The sequence below is a fragment of the Stigmatopora nigra genome, chromosome 1 (genome assembly GCF_051989575.1).
Source record: "Stigmatopora nigra isolate UIUO_SnigA chromosome 1, RoL_Snig_1.1, whole genome shotgun sequence".
Taxonomy (NCBI): Eukaryota; Metazoa; Chordata; class Actinopteri; order Syngnathiformes; family Syngnathidae; genus Stigmatopora; species Stigmatopora nigra.
The window spans coordinates 7,460,709-7,481,073 of NC_135508.1; the positions used below are offsets into that span (position 1 = coordinate 7,460,709).

Sequence of the window (20,365 nt, forward strand, 5' to 3'; positions counted from 1 at the left end):
CTCATGCATATAATTTTGAGAGCTGGCTTCAATAGTAAACTCTCTGTCACCATGTGACTGGCGACCAAAAGACCGGCGTCCAAACGTCCGAGCACTGGATTACACTGTTAATACAAGTATGCAATGATCAGACACACTAGGGTCTTGTAGTCGTGATAAAACTAAAAGAAAACTGTGTAGTCGGAGTCAATCATAACTCGCCTTTTCCTTTGTCTTGCTATTGTATTTCGAAAGCAAAGTTTTATGCGATTTATCTACGGGTTCATGCCAACATCTTTTTGAGATAAGAACCGTAGTGTCACTGGACAAGAACGATTTCACCAAATGCTATCTGACAGGTTTAAAAGGACACATAACCGCAAAGTGCTAAGATGAACATGCTTTTGCCAACAATCCTGCTAGACATTCATCAACAACAAGGTTTTTTTTAAGAAGGCTCTGCTACAAGCAATTCAAGATAAAGTACATTTATTATTATTATTATATTTTTTACACTTACAACAATGTTAAATTGTTTTTGTGATTTCAGATCAGCTGTGAATACACTTGTTAGCCCAGAGGGGATACATCTATAAATAAAGAGGATGCATCATGTTGAAAAGATGTTTAATTACTAATCAAATCTTTTTGTGTAACATTTTTCAATGTATAGATTTAGAAATTACAATGTGCACCCTTTCACCTATTTTTTCCTGGTGCACTTTATATAAAAAAAAGTTCACTGCAGCTTATAGACAAGAAAATATGGTAAACCTATGTACATAAGGAATATATTAAAAATGACTATGCAGAACAAAAAGCATGAATAATACAGCAACTACTTAAAACAATTCTACATATTCTCTTTTACCATGGTAAGTGAAGTATTTTACACATACTATATGATGCACAAAACAAGTTTTTGTTTGACTTGTGTCTATATTTTTTAGTCTAAAACTGAGTATTAATTATTTTATATCCTGAAATGGCATAGACGATGTATGCCCAAAAAAAGAGACAAAGCAATTCTTAAAAGATTGATGTAGGGAGTAGGCAAGATTCTTGTTAAAGTGTTTCAATACAAAGCTAAATTCAAATGGTAATGGGGTGGCAATTTAAAAGTACGTATGTCAATAATGATTCACTGATGTCAAATAGCACTTAGTGATAGCAGCAGGAGAAAGAAGCAGAAATAAATAGCATTGGATAATTTCTCTACTTATTTGGCGGAGGAATTGAGAATAAATCACAAAAATGACCAGGAATTTGACGCAAAGACATCAGAATACCATAGCATTGTTTGGTGAGCCACTAATTGTACTGTAGAGACCTAGTGAATCGGACAAAGACGCCCCACTGCCATCATTCACTGGGTTAATCTGTAAGAAATAGTACAATGTAAAGGTCAGATACTTTTCAAAAATCCAAATCAATCAAAGTAAACGCCCTCTTTCCAATTGTCAATATCTGGACAATACAAAATTGTATTGTAAGGTGGAATTGGAAGGTTGCGTCAATGTGGTTGCTTTTGTCATCTGACCTAAGTCAGCACCAAGCAGATTTTCTCCTTCCCTTCAAATATGGTGCACTCACAGTCCTATATTGAGACATTTTGTGCAGAAGAGGATATAATACAGCTTCCCAGAAATGTGTGCGCCAGAGGAACATTTCACAGCTTCATCAGATAACAGGAGCAGGTGGAAACCATTGATAACTTCAATAATATAACCCAGTAGTATTTTTCTCTCTATTCTCAGCTTTAATTAACTCAAATGTTTGTTTCAGACCAGTAGTATATTGCATTGTTTTAGCAAGAGTGTTGTTTTTATGTATTTATTTTTTTTTTGTTGCCAAATTGTCATTATGCGAAAAAATGATTTAACAAATTGGCAAAAACAGAAAGCAGTGCATTTGTACTTAGTCATCCTTATAATGGAAATAGTGTCCTTGCAGTTATCGGTAGAGCACAATGATTACTGCAATAAAGTAAGCTGAATGGGTATTCAAATAAATAATACAGTGTTCCCTCGCTACTTTGCGGTTCAGCTATCGCGGACTCAGAGCTTCGTGGATTTTTTTGGGGAAAAAAATACAAATATTACATTGAAACAACATATTTTACTTTTTTTTTTGTTATAACATGAATTTCACTCTCTACCCATATTCTATATGGTGTAATGTATGCAGGGGGGTTAAAAATTTAAGAATAAAAATAAAAAATTTAAAAAATAAATAAATAAAATTAAGAAATGTTTTGAATTAAATTCAAATTAAGCATTTTTGAAGGGGAATCCCTATTTCGTGGAAATTCACTTATCGCGGGTGGTCCCGGTCCCCATTAACCGCGATAACCGAGGGAACACTGTATTTGTCTAAACGAAAATTTTGTACAGTAGAGTTGTGTATTGATGAGAGTCTATTTCACTCTAAGAGCACATTCTTAATTCCAATTATCTTCCCTTATTTAATTCAGAGGAGATTCAATTAATCAGATCACATCATCTGAATGTCACCTCACCCTTGACATTCTAAGTACCTACCGTCTCATGCATGATATTTGATAACTCCCTAGTCAGATCCTTGTAGTTGGCTTTCATTTCATCATGATACTCCTGCTGATCCTCTTTAATCAACTGTTCATTTACATCTAGTGCCTGGCCACAGGCATCTGCAAAATTCCTAGAAAAGCATGAGAGTTGAAATTAAAAAAATAATCGATTCACAATAAAATGATAGGTGAAGATGTGGAGGGAAAAATAATGCTTTGGTACTAACCTGAAAACCTCCTTTAGTTGTTTGACCTTGTTGTCTGGATATTTCTTAGCACAAGTGTCATCTAAAAAGGCTCTGGCATACATAAGTGGGCCAGCATTGACCTGGGGAGACGGAATTGATTATAACAGTACATTTTTCTGCTCAGAATACCAATATGCACTTAAAAAAACCTTAGATATTCTTTGACCTTAACATTTTATGACTTTTTCTTTAGCATAACCCGATTTATTGGGAAAATTAATAAATAAAATGCCATTTTACTTATTAATTTTTCCTTTTTGCACAGGTGCTCTAACTTTGGTGTGCACAAAATGGGTTTTAGAATTATTGTTTAGTGCTGAGTCAAGGTAAATGGTTTATATGTTAGAAATCTTCAAATTCTGAAAATGTATTGGTATTTTTGTTTACATTTAATATGGAATACTGGTAGTAGTGTTCAAGAGCAAATTTGAAATAGTCCAAAGCACCATTACTTGCTTTGAATGCCTTTGGAATTTTTGTTCACTAGAGGAAAAAGCATTGTAAGATGTACCTGGACACAGATGCTGCCTTGCAATTTAAGCTGTAAACGAATCATGTCCACCTCAGAGGCCGAAGACAGCAATTGCAGTTCGGTCACTTTGGCACTCATCTCATCAATGGCGACCTCAATAGGGCTTAGATCACTCTGATGTTGGTACATTACAGCAATGCGCTTCTTCACATATGGGAAACAGTGGGTGGCTATAGGGGGAACAATAATATAAAGTAGAGTACAATGTTACAAGGGGGAAAAAAACATGAACAACATTTGTATTGGTCTTGACTGGTCAATATTTGCTGTGCGGCTTATGTTGTCCTAAATTTAAAAATATACACGTATTTTCACGACTATAAGGCGCACCACATTATAAGGCAGACCCTCAATGAATGAATTTTTTTCCATATATAAGGCACAGTGTATTATAAGGTGCACTGTATTATAAGGCGCACTGCAATATAAGGCGCACTGTCTATTTCGGAGAAAATTTGAGACTTTTAAGTGCGCCTTATAGTCGTGAAATTACGATAATTGCTATTGACTTCCAGGTGTGAAACACTCACTACAGAGTCACCTCTAGAGTCAGCCATTGTTGATGTTTTGGATTTTTTTGTATAAAATCTTGCAGTGGGGGAGGAGCTATATGATGGAAGATTTTGTAAACCAAGATGGCATCTTCATATTTAACAGTATTGTTTCAGTTCAGGCGTTTGTGTTTTTTAATATCCGCCAGTGGTGGTTTTTCGTTTTTGGTTTCCTGTTTTTTCCATATGTAAGGTGCATTGGATTATAAGGCACACTGTCTATGTTGGAGAAAATTTAAGACTTTTAAGTGCGCCTTATAGTCGTGAACATACGGTATGTTATTTTGACAAAAACACAGATTCTTTGCAAGTCAGTCTAAAGACAACACAGATATAAACCTACTGGTGAGAATGGTCCTTCGTTTACACTGCTCTTCCACACCACCCTGTTTCTTGCCGGAAACAGTAAAAGGTGTCTCAAAAACAAAACGCCGAATATTGTGGCTTTTCTCAAAGTTGGTCTTCCTTTCTTCTGATTCCTTGTCATCGAGGTATGGTACGACATGCGTCACCTGGATGTAGGCGTATTTAGACTCCAGGTCCTTTGAGTTCACCTTTGAATATGAAATAGTCATTAAACTGATCAAAAACAAAATACTAGGGCAATAGTAGCACCAATCGGGAGTAGTACACCAGGATTTTATGGGAAGAATTTGACCAAAATATTCCATGTTCTCCTGAGGCTATACCAAAAAATAGGGCTTTGTGGAGGAACAATTGTGCTCATGCCCACCTTTCCTGAGTCCTGAATGATCTTCACGTTATCTTGACCAAATTTGTATGAGTAGAGCTTCAAGAGCCTTTGTGAAATCTCAGACAAAGGTGTGAACTTTGGCTCCCTGTAGATGTATTCTTTGCCATCTTCATCCTCAAAGAAGCTCTACAATGAAAGATGTTAATAGACAGTGAGGAACAAATGTTAACAGGGCCCATGTGCATAAAAGATCAACGGACCCCTTGACTTGGGTGGCCGAGCAGAGGGCCGGGGGTTGATCGTGAATATTGACTCATAAGGATATGTATGGGTGTAATATACCAAGTGAAGCCCCTTACTTACCTGTCCAAAAAATGCTACTCTGAAGTATGTGCCGAGCACACGTTTTCCAGTATGCATCACTTCCAAAACTTTGGTGTAGGCACGATGGAGAGTATCATACACGTGTGTCAGTTTCTGCATAAACAAAACACAAAGAATCAAATTGGTTTAATACTCTTTAATGTCTAATAATTCTTAACAGATTAAATGAAAAATTTAAATTGTTGAGCCTGGAAAAATCAAAGTGTGTTTTGAAGATGGACCAAAAAAAAAAAAAAAAACAATGAGACAGACAGACATTCACGGTCACACTCATATCTTGAGCAATTTTGAGTTTTCAACCAGCTGGAAGCCGGAGTATCTGTAGAAAACCCATGCAAGCCCAGGGAGAACATGCAAAAGACCAAACAGTGAGGACTGACTTGGGAGTGAACCTCCAATCCCACAACTGTGAGACCAATGCACTAAGCCAGGGGTGGGCATATTTTCGGCCTGAGGGCCACATTTTGACTTTAAAAATTTGTCAGATGGGCCGGGTCAGCAGAAGATACGATACATGTAAAAAACTACATCCGTTAACAGTACATAGGAAACATAAACAGAAAAAAAGGACTAAAGTATTAACAGACTCATCACTCATCATTAGAGTAAAAAGTATAAAGTACAAAGTAAAGTGAAAAGGAATGTATTAAGAAATATTAAAATGTCATTTAAAATACATAGAGGGCTGTAAAACATGAAAAACAAATAAGAGTGGACAGAGTTACTGCCACTGGCTTCCGCGTAATGGCGCCATCTTGGGGAAAAAAAAACATTTGGACAACGACGGCGGGCCGGATTAAAAAGCCTAAAGGGCCCGTATGTGGCCCGCGGGCCATAGTTTGCCCATATCTGCTCACCAGGCCACACCATAGTATATGTATTTGATCAAAAATATGAACTATTACCTCAAAATCTCTGCGTTTTTCATGAATAGGGATGATGAGCCTATAGATATCAGCAATAAGCTCATAGCGCTCGGCGTTCCAAAGACCCTCAGCACATTCCTCCAACAACTCAATCAGCACTTCCTGTACAGACATAAATTTTGCAGTCAATTAATTCTCCAGGTTATTATCATCTTTATCTTAATTTCCCAATAAGGTGTGGTTCAGTGACACAGCTCCAAAAGTGTGTGCAACAACACTGGACCAACCCCTGTGTCAAAGTCTATTTGAGTTTCCCATCATAACTTCAGAGTACATTTAACACTCTTGACAGAGATAAGGGCAATGCTAAACAGGCATTAGGTGACACGTGTGATAATGAAGGAAAATAAATGCTGCATCAGGACTTTGAATTGGCAGTTAAAAGGCGGACCTCATTGAAATGAACGTCTTCCATCCCTACGTCTTCCATCATGGCTGCCTCTTCATCGATGTTTGGAGTGATGACACGAAATGCGGAGCAACCGTGCCTGAACATTCCTTGTAAATTTAAAGAGACAGAAGCCAAAGGCTATTCAGTCCCGTCCTTGTGTACTTATTTAATCTAATGTGGTGTGAAGTAAAACAAAATATATTGAAGCAGACGCAGGAAGAGTGAGCTCACCTTTCCTGTACAAGTACTCGGCTACTAGAGCGGCAACATGAACATAGCAAATGGCGGCCTAAAAATGAAGCAGATAAAACAGATAAACCTCAAAATAGTATTCAAATATCTCAGTATTTCTTTTTGTGAAGCACCTCTGAAAGGTCGTTATTCTTAGTATGGATCCGTGCCATGCTGTCTAGCCAAGTTTTGCGGAGCTCTGGTGTACTTGTGTATGACTTGGCTAAACTGTATTGGAGGTCCACCAACATCTCTGGATCATTTTCATGCTCCTTCATTTGCTCAGTGGCCATCAGCACGGTTCTGATTCGTTTGGTCAGGTCCTTCACGTCTGATGGGAATGCAGTGTGCTATAAAAATACACAAGTGGCATTTTTCAACTATGGCAAAGTAAACTGAAATCAAATAACCTAACCCAACTGCGTTTAGAACAAAATATGCTCTTTTGTCCACTTTTGTCTAATGCAGACATGGGCAAACTACGGCCCGTGGGCCACATACGGCCCATTAGGCTTTTTAATCCGGCCCACTGACGTTGTCGGAATAATGTTTGTTTTTTTTCCCCCCAAGATGGCGCCGTCACGCGGAAGCCACTGACAGTAGCTCTGTCCACTCTTATTTGTTTTTCATGTTTTACAGCCCTTCTATCTTTTTTTAAATTACATTTTAATATTTCTTAATACATTCTTTTTTACATTACTTTGTACTTTATACTTTTTACTTTAATGATGAGTGATGAGTATGTTAATACTTCAGTCATTTTCTTTTGTTTATGTTTCATATGTACTGTTAACAGATGCACTTTTTTATATGTATCGTATCTTCTGCTGACCCGGCCCATCTGTCAAATTTTTAAAGTCAATCTATCATTCGGTAAAGTGGACAGACACGTACATTGATGTTTTCAGTTCAACTCGAATGAAAATAATGTGATGTAAACTATCCATCCACCTCTCCATTAGGTTTTCTATAGCACTTATCCCTGTTAATGCTGTGAGTTATGTTGCATCCTGAATGAAGCTAACAGAATCAATAACTGAATGGAAATTCATGGTATAAAATCCTGACTGCTACTCATTATTTACAGGAAGCTTTTCAGTATGTACAGTATGAAGAATGAGTGATTAAGTAACTGCATTTGAATATGATTTTGGCTTGTATAAAAATGAGCTTAATGTCAGACATCACACACAACGAACCGCTGACCTTGATGCTTTGATCAGCGTTGGCACAGTTGTTAATGATAGACAGAGACCGCTGAAAACGCGTGCTACCGATGCCAATGACATCAGCAATCAGCTGACTAACAGCAATTATCACCTGCACAGAATAGAGAGCAAACAACTCTGAGATGTAAACACTGTGAAGACACACCAAGAATCATTTTTGATTGAAACAGATACCTGCAGATGGCTTCTGACAAATGATTTATGTCCAGTGTAGTCAAAGTTGCTCTTCATGAGAATGTAAAGGAGATTAGCGGCAGCATTACGGCGGGAGCTCAGTTTTGAGTTGCAACACTTTAGGATTTCATAGCATAAGGAGCCGCACATGTCTGCTCGGCCATTGAAGAACGTGCAGGGAAACTAAAGAATGAGAGAGTGAAAAAATATTAAATATTAAGTCGGAAAATGTGTATGTATTTTGGGTATGAATAACAAAGTACTGTATAACTAGTAACACTCGAAATGGAAAATTTCTGATGCATATCATAAAGCACCTCCAATCTAAATTCTAGAGCGCAGGTGTCAAAATGGCGGCCCGGGGGCCAAATCTGGCCTGCCACATCATTTTGTGTGGCCAGAAAAAGTAAATCATGAGTGTCGACTTTCTGTTTTAGGATAAAATTAAAATAATAGATGTATATTATATTTCCTTATATCCCCCTTTTAAATCAATAACTGCATTTTTTAAATCTTTTTTTCTGTGTTTTTAGTTCAAAAATAATTTTGTAAAATCTAAAATTATATTTAAAAAAGCTAAAATAAACATTGTTTTAATTCTATGAAAAAATGAATATTCAGGGATTTTAATCAAGTTCTTTTAATGCATTTATTTAAAAATCAAAATATTATATCTAAAATGGTCCGGCTCGCATGAAATCCCACATGAACGTTAATGCGGCCCGCGAACCAACCCGAGTCCGACACCCTTGTCCTAGAGGAACCCAAAAGTCTTCAATAGGTTTGAGGTCAGAGTTGACATAAATTAAGGATTTAGCTTTGCATAAAGGTAGTGACACAAAACAAAGAAGTCACGGACAAGCCAATCATTGATTCATTCATTAGACTCATTTTCACAGTGTTACAATAATTTATTTGTAATACCAATAGCAATCAAGGCGGCTCACCTTGTAGATAAAGGTTCTCAGTGAGGTGAAAACCTGCTTGAAGGCAGCTTCAGACTGAGGGATCTGCAGGAAGCATAGATGCACCTCGAATACTTTCTTCATCAAGGGGTTGTGGCCCATATCTGAGCTCAAATGGCTCTGTGGGATGAAAACATTTGTGTTATAGACACATACAATATATGACCTAGTTCATAGTTTACATTTAAGCCTCAAATTTGAATTATTGTACAAGTTGTCCATATCCCATTTCAAGATTCAAACCTCTTTAAAAATGCACATTCTGCTTCATGGCTGATTTACCAAAATATATTTTTTAAGGTATTTTACAATAGTGTATATTCATCAACAGGTATATGAGCAATTATTAATAGAGTTTGGTACACTTTTCAAACACAAAATATTTGCACAATACATATTGTGTTTGTATGTCAACGTCAGCGAATTGATGAATGGTCGCACAACAAAAGTAAGGAGTCAGTTTGAGACAGAGTATTTGGGAATTTTCATTCAAATTTTTTTTGATGCAACTACTACAATTCAAGCTAGCAAAAAACAATTGGCAAGCAATCTTCTAGTTGTCAAGCACTGTGCACCAGTGATGGGAACAACCACTAATTTCAGTATTCGACTGAGTAAAAAGCAAGTTTTTTTGCCATATTATTAACCAGTCAGTGCATAAACGGGAAGTGACATTGCAGAATGGATCACCAAGTGACTGATCAAGTAATTCCATTCATTCAGGATCAAATTGAAATCTAAAATGAAAGGAAAGTGACATGGAGTCAATTCACAAGGTGATGCATTTGGTCTCACTCATCCAAAAGATGTGTTTTTTTTAACCAATCGCAGTACGAGATTTGCGTCATCAACCTTATCCTTGGATAGAAAGTAAAAAGGGAACATTCAAAGAGGCTATTTCTTAAAGTCATCACCAGAAAGTACCTTAAATGCAATAATGAAGATGCTGAGTGTGTCCAGTACAGTCAGACACACCTCTGTAGACACGTTTGCCTCCAACAAACATTGGCTGTTCACTTCAGTTTCTGTATGAGAGTACACTGATGGAAACAATACACAGAATTTTGAGGATTTATTGTCAACATATACTCTATGTGATAGGCCTATATTTTGCCTGATTAAGCACTGTAGCTATAGAGAGGACAGTGTTATTATAATTTCTTGCAGGTCACGTGATTATTTAATGGTTTGTTCAATGAAAGAAAGCATCACATACAGTATGACCTTTCCTTTTTTTCAATTTTGTCTTATTTGCTATCAATGTTCCCTCAAATTTTTCGTTGGTCTGGGCAGAAAGACAACCTCCCTGACCGAAAAGTTTGGATTTTATTTACTGCGCGCCATATGATTGCTGCTGCGCAGAGAAGACGAGAGTAGTGCGTAGCTTAGAGGGAACATTGCTTGGTATTGAACCAAATACTACAGCGCTGTAGTTTTATACTGCTCTTCCTAAAATAAAAAAAAATATCTTATTAAACTCCATAAGTAATTTTCTGAAATCCTTCAAACAAAACTGGGTTGGGTTTTTGCCCATTGTGAAAATTGAACTCCCTCAAAAAGTGACATATTTGGTATATACAGAGTTTTGTTGTTGTTTCTGTCATGTTGAATTTGATGTATTGTTAAAAGGCAGCAGAAGCCTACTGTTTTTAACCGTGTGTGAATTCTCCAATGTCCCAAACTGTTGTAAGCGGATATGCATGATCCCTGCCCTGTTACGAGACATAGGCAGAGTGGAGGACTTTCTGTCTTGACCAAGAGGCAGTGCCGCCTCATGATTCCTATTGGCAGAAAAAAAAGTATGTCATCAATACGCTTGCTTTTACTGATTATAATACATTTGATGTGAGACAGAAATTTTCAGCACTTTTCAAAGTATTTTTGGAGATTTTACAAAAAAACACAAAAAAACATAGAAATAGTTATTAAATGATTGATGTTCACTGACATTTTTAATTATTTTTAAGAAAAATGACAGACAATTATTTCAAGGTGAAAAGATGTAAATAATAATAATAATTTTAAAAAAGCATCATGCAAAGTTGCAGTGGTTAAGGGCCAAAGCATTACTGTATTTGCCTGCAGTAATTTTGACAGTCCAAGCAAAATGAATGAAGGTGCAATCATAAAAGTAGTTATTTAATTAATTATGGCATCCATGGAAAAATAAAATACATTAACTCCACCTGACAATGACACGCTTTCCAGTGTATCTAAATTGATGAAGACAGACTCTGCAGGTTGGACAAAGTCAAGTAAAATATATAAGTTCAGGTAACCTAGTATTAAGAACCACGGCTATATACTTACTCCAGTACTGTAAAAAAGTCCATCAGCTCAGATGACGATGCTTTTTTCCAATATATACAAAGAGCATCTTAGGGAAATCAAAGCAAGGTGTCAAACTGTATACAGTGTTCTTATTGTGTTCATGCTTAAAACGTGTATGGATGTTTAGAGTAGAAAGTGGTTCAACCTTTTAGGGTAGGAACTATTGTACATCATGAACTGGTTGCTAGTCAGTCAATTACAGCAGGATTTTTAATAAATCCCATGGCAAATATGTATGACATGAATGCCCTATATACAATACGAATTATTACACTACTATAATGAGTGAAATTATCAATATTACATTATGGATTGATTAGAAATGTTTGTTTAGAGGTCACTATTGTTTGTTTTTTCAACTGTAAATGTGTTGTGGATGTGTAAATAAGTGCAATCATTGCCCATGAATGTGATAATGTGTATTCAGCAACATTGACTTGGGATATCAGCTATCCCATTCAATGTTTAGGGAAGCTTAGAACTTCTAGTGATTTTGTAAGTATTACACAAAAAAGCAAAAACAAAAAAACAATCCAAAAAAATACATATTTATATGTATATATGTGTGTGTGTATATGTATAAGTATATATGCATACCTTCTGACATATTCTTAAGAATATGCAAAAAGCACATGAGCAGGCTTCTGCTCTCATCTCGGTCCAGTTTGTTACAATCCAGCAAGGCACGCCCCAGAGTTAATATACACTGGTTCTGATAGGTAGAGAGTGAGAAAGTAAAGTTAGCATTCAAATAATTGTGAGAAAGTGAGGAGATCTATAAATAGAAGGCTAACGAATAATACTCTAAACACAAAACTAGACATAAAGATGCACAACTCCAAAAATATTACCTGTACCTTTTCATAACTCTTGTCTAACAGGCTGTTCTCAGAGTCTGTGGAGACCAATGAGCCTCTGGAGTCTGCCAGGTGAATCGACCCAAAACTGGAAATTGCGCTATATGGAGAAGCTGTAGTGACAATTAAATCAGGGTTAAGGCACAGATGCTTTATTGTTATAAAATCAGTCCTTTAGGCCTATCAGCTAACATACACGTCATTAAGGTATCAAATGTAAGCATATATTTGACATGGTGAAAACATTAACATACAGGAGGGACACATTAAGGGACTACATTGAAAAGCATTGGATAAAAACGCCATCCAATGAGACACTTGGGCATATGGCTGAGTTGCCACTCCCCCATTATGTAAAGCTCTTGAGGGTCCTCATTTGCATCAGATGCTATGAGGCACATTGTGTTTCTTTTGAGTGGTCCTTAAAAGTGTAATGTCCTTGAGTGAACTCCAAATAACACCCAGAAGGTAAATTGAATACACTCACTTGCTCCACTAACATCTTTGCAAGTGGTGTTCTTTTGGAGGTTCAGCTGGGCGTTCGTTATCATCAAATCCTCTTGCGGGTTCTGGCAAAAGAAAACAACAAAAAGAGGGAACACATTTTTTAAATCATTCAGGGAAATATTTGGCTGTGTTTTCTTTAACCGAACAATAGATTATTTTCCCTTTTCCTTTTGTTCAAGCTGAAGGCCTATTAAATCATCACTAAAGTTCTTGTTTTTCCTCTACCGAACACTAGATTTGCTAACATTTTGTGAACCGATGAATTTGTTAGTTAGGAAGCCATGTATCATGGGCCAGTATCTATCTATCTGTTCTGAAATAAAGGGTTTGAACCAGCATAGTATGTTGAATCCAAAGACCCTCGTGAGGATAAGTCACAGGTGTCAAAGTAGTGGCCCGGGGGCCAAATCTGGCCCGGCGCATCATTTTGTGTGGGACGAGAAAGTAAATGATGAGTGCTGATTTTCAGTTTTAGGATCAAATTAAAATGAAGATTTATAGATGTATATTACATTTCCTGATTTTCCCCCTTTTAAATCAATAATTGTATTTTTTTATATATTTTTTTGTTTTTAGTTCAATTTTTTTTCGTAAAATCTAAAAATATATACAAATATTTTCTCTTTTCCACTATAATATGGAACATAATGATTGAAAAGATATTTTTCTTTACTAAGAAAAAAAAGCTAAAAAAAACATTGTTTTAGATCTATAAAAAAATTTTATAGTTAGGGCTTTTTATCCAGTCCTTTTATTCCATTTATAATTAAAAAAAAAATCTAAATATTATATCTGTGTATATAAGTGGTATATAACTAGTGAATGAATGAAAAAATAAATGCATATCTTACAATACAAATTATGGTCCACACGATATCAAATGTTGTTCTAATAATATTCAATCTTAATAAAATTATTGTTGAAGTATTTGCAAAACCCTATGGCAGAAAAAGAAAAATGGCTGGGTAATTAAATTGATTTTATGAATGAGAGCTCAACAGAGTCCATATTAGTGTCTCCTGCTGCCCTTGACAACCACCAGATGTCAGGCTTACATTGCGATGGCTTGAAGGAAAAAACTCCTTGTTTTTCAGCCTATTGGTGTTCTCCTGCAGGATGCCAAACAATGGCAAGTAGAGAGTGGAAAGTCTAGCCTGATGGCTCTGGAATAAAGGTTAATCATATGAGTCATTCCACAATTTGTCAATATTTTATATGCCTTTTTAGTAAAAGACATTTTTGTTTCAAACTACTCCTCACACACACACACACACACACACACACACCCACACACACACACACACACACACACACACACACACACTCACTCACACACACTCAAACAAACACACACAAACACACACGTTACAACAAAATGCACCTGCTACTGTGTTTAATTGTAGTTGTCCTGAGACAAAATATGACTGACGGTAAAGGTAATTTTATAGAAAATATTTTACATTGAAACAATAACTCATCTTCTGTTAAAAGATTTCACTTATTAGTTAGCGCTTCTTAACAATTTCCCAAATGTAACAAATTAAATTACTGAGTAAAATTTTTGTTAAAAATTTCTTTGTCTTACTTTAATTTCATTTTGTCACAAACATCTTTTTAATAGTATCTGTTACAGGCCTTTTTAGAAACAAATTCAAAATGGAATTGGTATTCATTCATATTAAAGTGTATGCATTATGTTTGAGCTTGACGAATCAGCTTGTATCAGTTGTATAAATTGCATTAAAAAGAAGATGAATAATATCAAAGGTATACACTCACTCTGGCAGCATAGCGGTCGTCCAATGCATGCTTAATCATCAACCCCTTCAGCACCTGGATGGCAATATGTTGAATTTCTTGGTTCTCTTTTAAGGCTCTACCCACCTCCATCAGCAGCAGACCAACCAGGAAGTGTTTTTGACAGAAGTCATCAGTCAGTGAGTACTCCAATTGATCTATGAAGAGCAATGGCAACTTCAGCTCAAATAGATCTTGATCACAAGATTAAAAAGTAATCAACTTACCTTGGAACCTATGTATACAGCCCTTTCCAAATGGCATTGGGAGATTCAGTTGGATGTAATGCTCATGGTTGCAAACAATCCTAAGGAACTCAAATTTAAATTCATGCAAAGTCTGAAAGAAAAATAATTGTCCAATTATTGTTTTCAGGTAGTGCATAATACAGTGGTCCCTCGGTTATCGCGGTTAATGGGGACTGGGATTACCCGCGATAAGTGCATTTCCGCGAAGTAGGGATTCCCCTTCAAAAATGCTTAATTTGAATTTAATTCCAAAAAATAATAATAATTAAAAAAAAAAATTACCCCCCTGTATACAGTACACCATATAGAATACGGGTAGAGAGAGGGAAATTCATGTTATAACAAAAAAAATGTAAAATATGTTGTTTCAATGTAATATTTGTATTTTTTTTTCCCCAAAAAAAAACGTAAAGCTCTGAGTCCGCGGTAGCTGAACCGCGAAGTAGCGAGGGAACACTGTATCGAAATCAGAAGAGGTTAGGTGATTTAAAAACCTTGGGGTCGCCAGATATGAAGCATTTCATGTAGTTATTGATCTGCCTGAATACAAATCCACGATCCATAAAAGTGAAGCAGCGCTAATGGAAAAATACAAATAGTGCTGGTCCATGTAGTATGACAAAAAGCATTGTTCTTAACACTGACAAATGAAGGCGATGATCCATTGCAGATTCTGTGTGAGAAACTAACCTTAATGAAAACTGCCAGGTTTTGATTAGCATTGCGTGCAGCATCCAGGTTGTCCTTGTATTTCTGGGTGATGTGAGGCATCAGCGTATTGACCAAGATCTCAACTGCATAGTTGAAGGAGGAATTAAAACGTTGGTTTCTTGGTATCTGGTCCAGGACAATAAAAGAAAAGAACAAAGGTTATTTGACATTGGACCATGAACAGTAGACTGTTAGACTTGAAAAAAATACCCACCTCGACTTTACCACTTTCTGTAAGATAATGAGCCATTGATTTGCTTAGCGCTTCAAAGAAATACCACGAGTGCTGCAACATAAGATGTTAATAGTTATAAATATATAGTTAAAAATTCCCAGGCAAAGAATGACAAGCTAATGAAAAAAAGGTTTTATAATACAAATACACTATATAACAACACTTGTTTTATATGCCTTTAGCAGGGGTCGGGAACCTTTTTGAAAGAGAGAGCCATAAACAATTGTTATTTTCTAATGTTATTTCTAAAGAGCCATTCTCAGAATTTAAAAGTAAAAATATTTGAAAATGTGCGATTTTTTAATTTTTTTTAATTATCAGGGGTTTTTTTGCATTTCACCACTTTTTAATCACAAAAAGTCTCTGATCTCTTTTAACAACATTGTTATTCTGTTGGTAATCAATCGGTATTAATGAGATGATGCATTCAGAAGAGTAATAAAAAACTCAGTTATGATTAAAGTGGTGCTAGAGCTAGTCTCAATGCCACAATGTCGACGAGACGCTCCTATTGGTGCATTCGGGACTTGACTCTCTCACTAGTAATTTCCATATTTTACATCACAGGTTAGTGGAGAGCCATATAGATCCATGGAAAGAGCCACATATGGCTCTCGAGCCGCAAGTTCCCTACCCCTGGCCTTTAGGGATGTTTGAAATGACCATTTATAATTATAAAAGTTTGAAGTATCACAAAAAAAATGGATTTAACAGTACCTTCAGCAGCTTATTACATGTTAGGAAATCAGTGGATGGCTTCAGAATTGCTGTCATGGCCTTTGCCAGCTCTTCATGAACATTTTTTAGATTGCCCGAAGAATAAGGTTCTGGTTTAAACACAAACTTTACAAAAGGGACGAGAAAACAACATATATTATCAGTTATTCACGCGTTTTAAAGACGTAATTGTATCAACAAGACTAGGGACAACCTTGACATAAGACCTCAGGTAATGCTCAAGTCCCTCTTCATGGCATTGTGCTACAATATGCACCATTACCCTAAAGGAAAAATGACAGCCCATATTGTTAAATGTAAAGCATAGAGAAGTAGAGAAGATTATTATGCTGGTTGCTGTGGGCTAACCTTGTGACATTGACAGCCACATCTTCATGTGAAGCTCTGGTGAGAACACAGAACAGCTGATTTAGGATTGTCGGCAAAAAGTTCACCATGATATGTCCCTGCATCGCGTGGAGACTCTGGCGAGGAGCAAAGATGACATCATTTAACGGAAGAGGCATATGTATAAAGTGGTTCTAATTTCTAAGTAATTATTAAACATGTAACCTTTAAGAATTTCACCAGTTCGCCCTCTGATCCTTGCTCTGACATGTTGGTGCTTTCACAATGGTGAAAGAAGTTGTGCAAATGTTGATCCTATATAAAAACATTTAACAAACAGAGTGCAATTTCTTTACTGCATAGAAATAGTGAAAACCTCGAGCGATACTGATGTTGTGGGGAATTATTGAGATTTACAAAACAGCACAAGACTTAAAGTTTGAATTCTCTGCAAGTAAATTAGTACCTATACAATGTTTTGTGAAGTTTGTGGTATTTGATTTTTTTTACATTATACCTGACTGTAAATTGTGGAAACCAGATGCCCTGAGACTTTGAACAGAGGCTTTCCTCCATCAACCCATTTGATTTCCAAGCCAGAATGCTGCAATGGCAGAATAGTGGATTGAGATGCAGTACATCACATTATGTACTGTAAAACGACTCAGTACAATCCTAAAAGAATTTTCCAAATACATAAAGGGAAAACCCCATCTGTTACATTTATCAACATGGTTTTTTTTTTAATCAGGCTATATTATTTTTACCTTAGTGACTGCATCCTGGTAGCTTAGGTAACTTGCGGGTAAATTAGCAGCCACGGGTAGATGCTGTTCTGTCATGTTGACCCTACCATCCTTTAGCAGAGGCCACCAAGATGAGCCCACTGTAGAAAAATTGCAGCTCTTTAACCAACAATTGATGATAAATTCATTGAAAATAAAAGGCAAAATACTGACTAAAGGGGGAATAATATTATACCTCACTTGAAAGCTAATTTAAAATAAAACAACAGGCGGGCGAGGCCCTGAAACGGTGTCTAGCCAATCACAGTGCACAAGCAGGTGGGCAATTATACATACTCACACTCATCGTGAGGGGCAATTTAGAGTTTTCAACCAGCCTACCCTGCATGTTTTTGGAATGCGGGAGGAAACCAGAGTACCCAGGGATAACCCACACAAGCCCAGAAAGAACATATAAACTTTGCACAGTGGGGATCCAGCTGGGATCGAACCCTCGAGCCCAGAACTGTTAGACCAGGGGTGGGCAAACTTTTCGGCCCGGGGTCCACATTGACTTTAAATATTTGACAGATGGGCCGGGTCAGCAGAAGATACGATACATATAAAAAAGTGCATCCGTTAACAGTACATATGAAACAAACAGAAAAAAAGGACTAAAGTATTAAAATACTCATCACTCATCATTAAAGTAAAAGGATAAAGTACATAGTAAAGTAAAAAGGAATGTATTAAGAACTATTAAAATGTCATTTAGAAAAGATAGAGGGGCTGTAAAACACAAAAAAACAAATAAGAGTGGACAGAGCTACTGCCACTGGCTTCCACGTGACAGCGTCATCTTGGAAAACAAAACATTTGAACAACGTCGGCGGGCCGGATTAAAAAGCCTAACGGGCCTTAGTTTGCCCATGGCTGTGTTAGAACAATGTGCTACCCACTGGTCCACCAGGACACCTGAAAATTAATACCCCCCAAAATTGTAATTGAATCCAGTGCATGAAAGAAGATGCAGTTGTGTTCGATATAAAAGCCGCAGGAGCAAAGACTTACAACACTTTGCAAAGGGAATGAGATACTGACTTCATTGAATGGGACATAAATAGGCCAAAGGTACCATCGAATTCACTAATGCGCTCCTCTGACTCTCTATTGCATCGCATTGAGTTGCACCGGCAAAATTTGTCCATCGTTATTTACTACTGGGATCAATAAAATACCAATTAGAAAGAGTCACAAATCAATTGGAAAGTTTCTCTAAGACAATGTGAGATATAGTCATTCTGCGTACATAGTCTTTAATGTACTGAGGAGCACTCAGTACCACTTCCACTCTTCCCTGAACTACCCGTAATTACAAAAATCAATAAAACAGATGTAAAGGACTATGTCTTCATCAGTTCAGTTTATAATTTATTCTGGCCAGCCTACCTGGGGTCTCCACAAGATTTTTTTTCTTCTTGCTGCTGTTACAGCTAACGTGATAGAAGGTAAAAAGTAGGTGGTGCTTTTGGTGGAGATGAATTGGCAGCTCGATCTTGATCTGAGTTGTGAAAGACAATGGTATTCTGGTTCATTAAAAATGACAGAAAAGACTAGATTTTTTTGTTTGTTTGTTTTTAAATCTTATTCTGTGACATGTATACACAAAGATTAGAGGAATTGACCAAGTGTGGTGATAACAAATGTTACCTCGTCATAGAACTCGGGGTTTTGTTGGTGGTGCATAACAGCTGCAAATGCTTGTTTGGTGAAGAGAGAATTTCCAGGATGGCCATAGATGCACTTTTGTGAACAGGGAGAAAAAAATGAGCCTTTGATATAAACCACAGTCGATAAAACCTTGTAAAAATTGATCATTTTGACAGAGTAACTTTTTTAAGCTTGAATTAACAAATTCTAGCATTCTGAATGGCACACACTATCTGATGTACCCTTTTTTTTATAAAACTCTTTTTAAAACCATTTACAAACACTCTAATGTCCCAAACTATCTAAATTTTAACTGAAATCACCAATATAATGATACATTTCCTTTTTCTGAGCTACATACATACTTGGGGGGAAAAACAAGAACACAGCATCTCTGAATGTACATTGGGACCTTAAAATAAACTATAGTTACAGACAATGCAAAAATGTATGCGTTGCACACGTGTAATAAGATGAAAGTTAATACTAGCAATCTGTCAAATGTTATGGGAAAATTCTGGACCGTCTGGAGGGCTTGTGTGTTCATTTTTCTGACTTGATTATAAACAAATAACAATCAAGTACATTTACCGTAAGTGGCTGCGCTTCCTCTTTGTCTGAGTCCTTGAATTGAATGCAAACTGCAATATTCCTGGCCTAAGTAGACAGAAAGTATTCATTTTGAAAAGTTGAGCTCAACAACAACATGGTTCATCTGTGACATATTATATTAAATACCTACAGACAGATTGAATGAATGGAAATCAACCGTAAACAATGTCAAATCCTCAATTAAAAACAATGTAAATACAAAGTATGGTTGGAAGGAAACAATCCAGGCTCTTTATACACTAATACATTACATTATACATTTTAATGTATATTCTTCTTAGGGAGCATAGCTAAATATGAGCCCAAAACCTTTCTACCAAGTAAAATTGTGTTTTCTGCCTGCACAAACCTTAGCAAATGATTTCTGACCATCAAACTTGAGTTGCTTTGGATAAACATAAAGATGGTTTTTATAGATGGTGAAAGGTTGGGAGCATTTGGCAATACAGGGTACAAATTCCTCTATCTCCAGAGCAGGGCTACTTGACTCATTTATTTCAAAGTTCTTCAAAGGGATATAGGAGGAAGTGAAGCAATCTGTAGTAAAGAGACAAAAGTTCATTATTTAAACTTGCTTAAGGTAGAGGATTACTGTATTTTTGTTTCAGCGTTATAGTGTAGTAGGTTTACTGGTCACATCTGGGGTCACATATTCAATAGTTAGATCCAGATTCCCTAGCAGCACAGGAAGTTTAGCCATTTTGTCTGGTCTGTG

General features: G+C 36.5%; 1 protein-coding gene across 1 annotated transcript in view; it reads right to left on the reverse strand.

Annotated features, from left to right (window-relative positions):
* Positions 1-592: 592 nt before the first annotated feature.
* Positions 593-20,365, reverse strand: part of LOC144214795 (dedicator of cytokinesis protein 9-like) — a 28,285-nt gene continuing 8,512 nt past the window's right edge. The window contains exons 15-52 of the mRNA XM_077743507.1: positions 20,281-20,360; positions 20,000-20,187; positions 19,630-19,695; positions 19,039-19,131; positions 18,778-18,889; positions 17,371-17,489; positions 17,121-17,207; positions 16,829-16,918; positions 16,625-16,740; positions 16,470-16,539; positions 16,256-16,381; positions 15,518-15,589; positions 15,283-15,429; positions 15,087-15,170; positions 14,572-14,683; positions 14,327-14,502; positions 13,603-13,710; positions 12,528-12,609; positions 12,041-12,153; positions 11,781-11,895; positions 11,163-11,229; positions 11,039-11,086; positions 10,497-10,633; positions 9,777-9,892; positions 8,835-8,972; positions 7,888-8,070; positions 7,691-7,804; positions 6,619-6,834; positions 6,485-6,542; positions 6,254-6,360; positions 5,842-5,964; positions 4,916-5,029; positions 4,592-4,738; positions 4,202-4,412; positions 3,287-3,477; positions 2,755-2,855; positions 2,520-2,658; positions 593-1,358 (exon numbers count right to left, since the gene is read on the reverse strand). Of these exons, the coding sequence (XP_077599633.1) occupies positions 1,260-1,358; positions 2,520-2,658; positions 2,755-2,855; positions 3,287-3,477; positions 4,202-4,412; positions 4,592-4,738; positions 4,916-5,029; positions 5,842-5,964; positions 6,254-6,360; positions 6,485-6,542; positions 6,619-6,834; positions 7,691-7,804; positions 7,888-8,070; positions 8,835-8,972; positions 9,777-9,892; positions 10,497-10,633; positions 11,039-11,086; positions 11,163-11,229; positions 11,781-11,895; positions 12,041-12,153; positions 12,528-12,609; positions 13,603-13,710; positions 14,327-14,502; positions 14,572-14,683; positions 15,087-15,170; positions 15,283-15,429; positions 15,518-15,589; positions 16,256-16,381; positions 16,470-16,539; positions 16,625-16,740; positions 16,829-16,918; positions 17,121-17,207; positions 17,371-17,489; positions 18,778-18,889; positions 19,039-19,131; positions 19,630-19,695; positions 20,000-20,187; positions 20,281-20,360 (4,465 nt within the window). The 3' untranslated portion in view covers positions 593-1,259. The remainder of the gene's footprint in view (positions 1,359-2,519; positions 2,659-2,754; positions 2,856-3,286; positions 3,478-4,201; positions 4,413-4,591; positions 4,739-4,915; positions 5,030-5,841; positions 5,965-6,253; positions 6,361-6,484; positions 6,543-6,618; positions 6,835-7,690; positions 7,805-7,887; positions 8,071-8,834; positions 8,973-9,776; positions 9,893-10,496; positions 10,634-11,038; positions 11,087-11,162; positions 11,230-11,780; positions 11,896-12,040; positions 12,154-12,527; positions 12,610-13,602; positions 13,711-14,326; positions 14,503-14,571; positions 14,684-15,086; positions 15,171-15,282; positions 15,430-15,517; positions 15,590-16,255; positions 16,382-16,469; positions 16,540-16,624; positions 16,741-16,828; positions 16,919-17,120; positions 17,208-17,370; positions 17,490-18,777; positions 18,890-19,038; positions 19,132-19,629; positions 19,696-19,999; positions 20,188-20,280; positions 20,361-20,365) is intronic.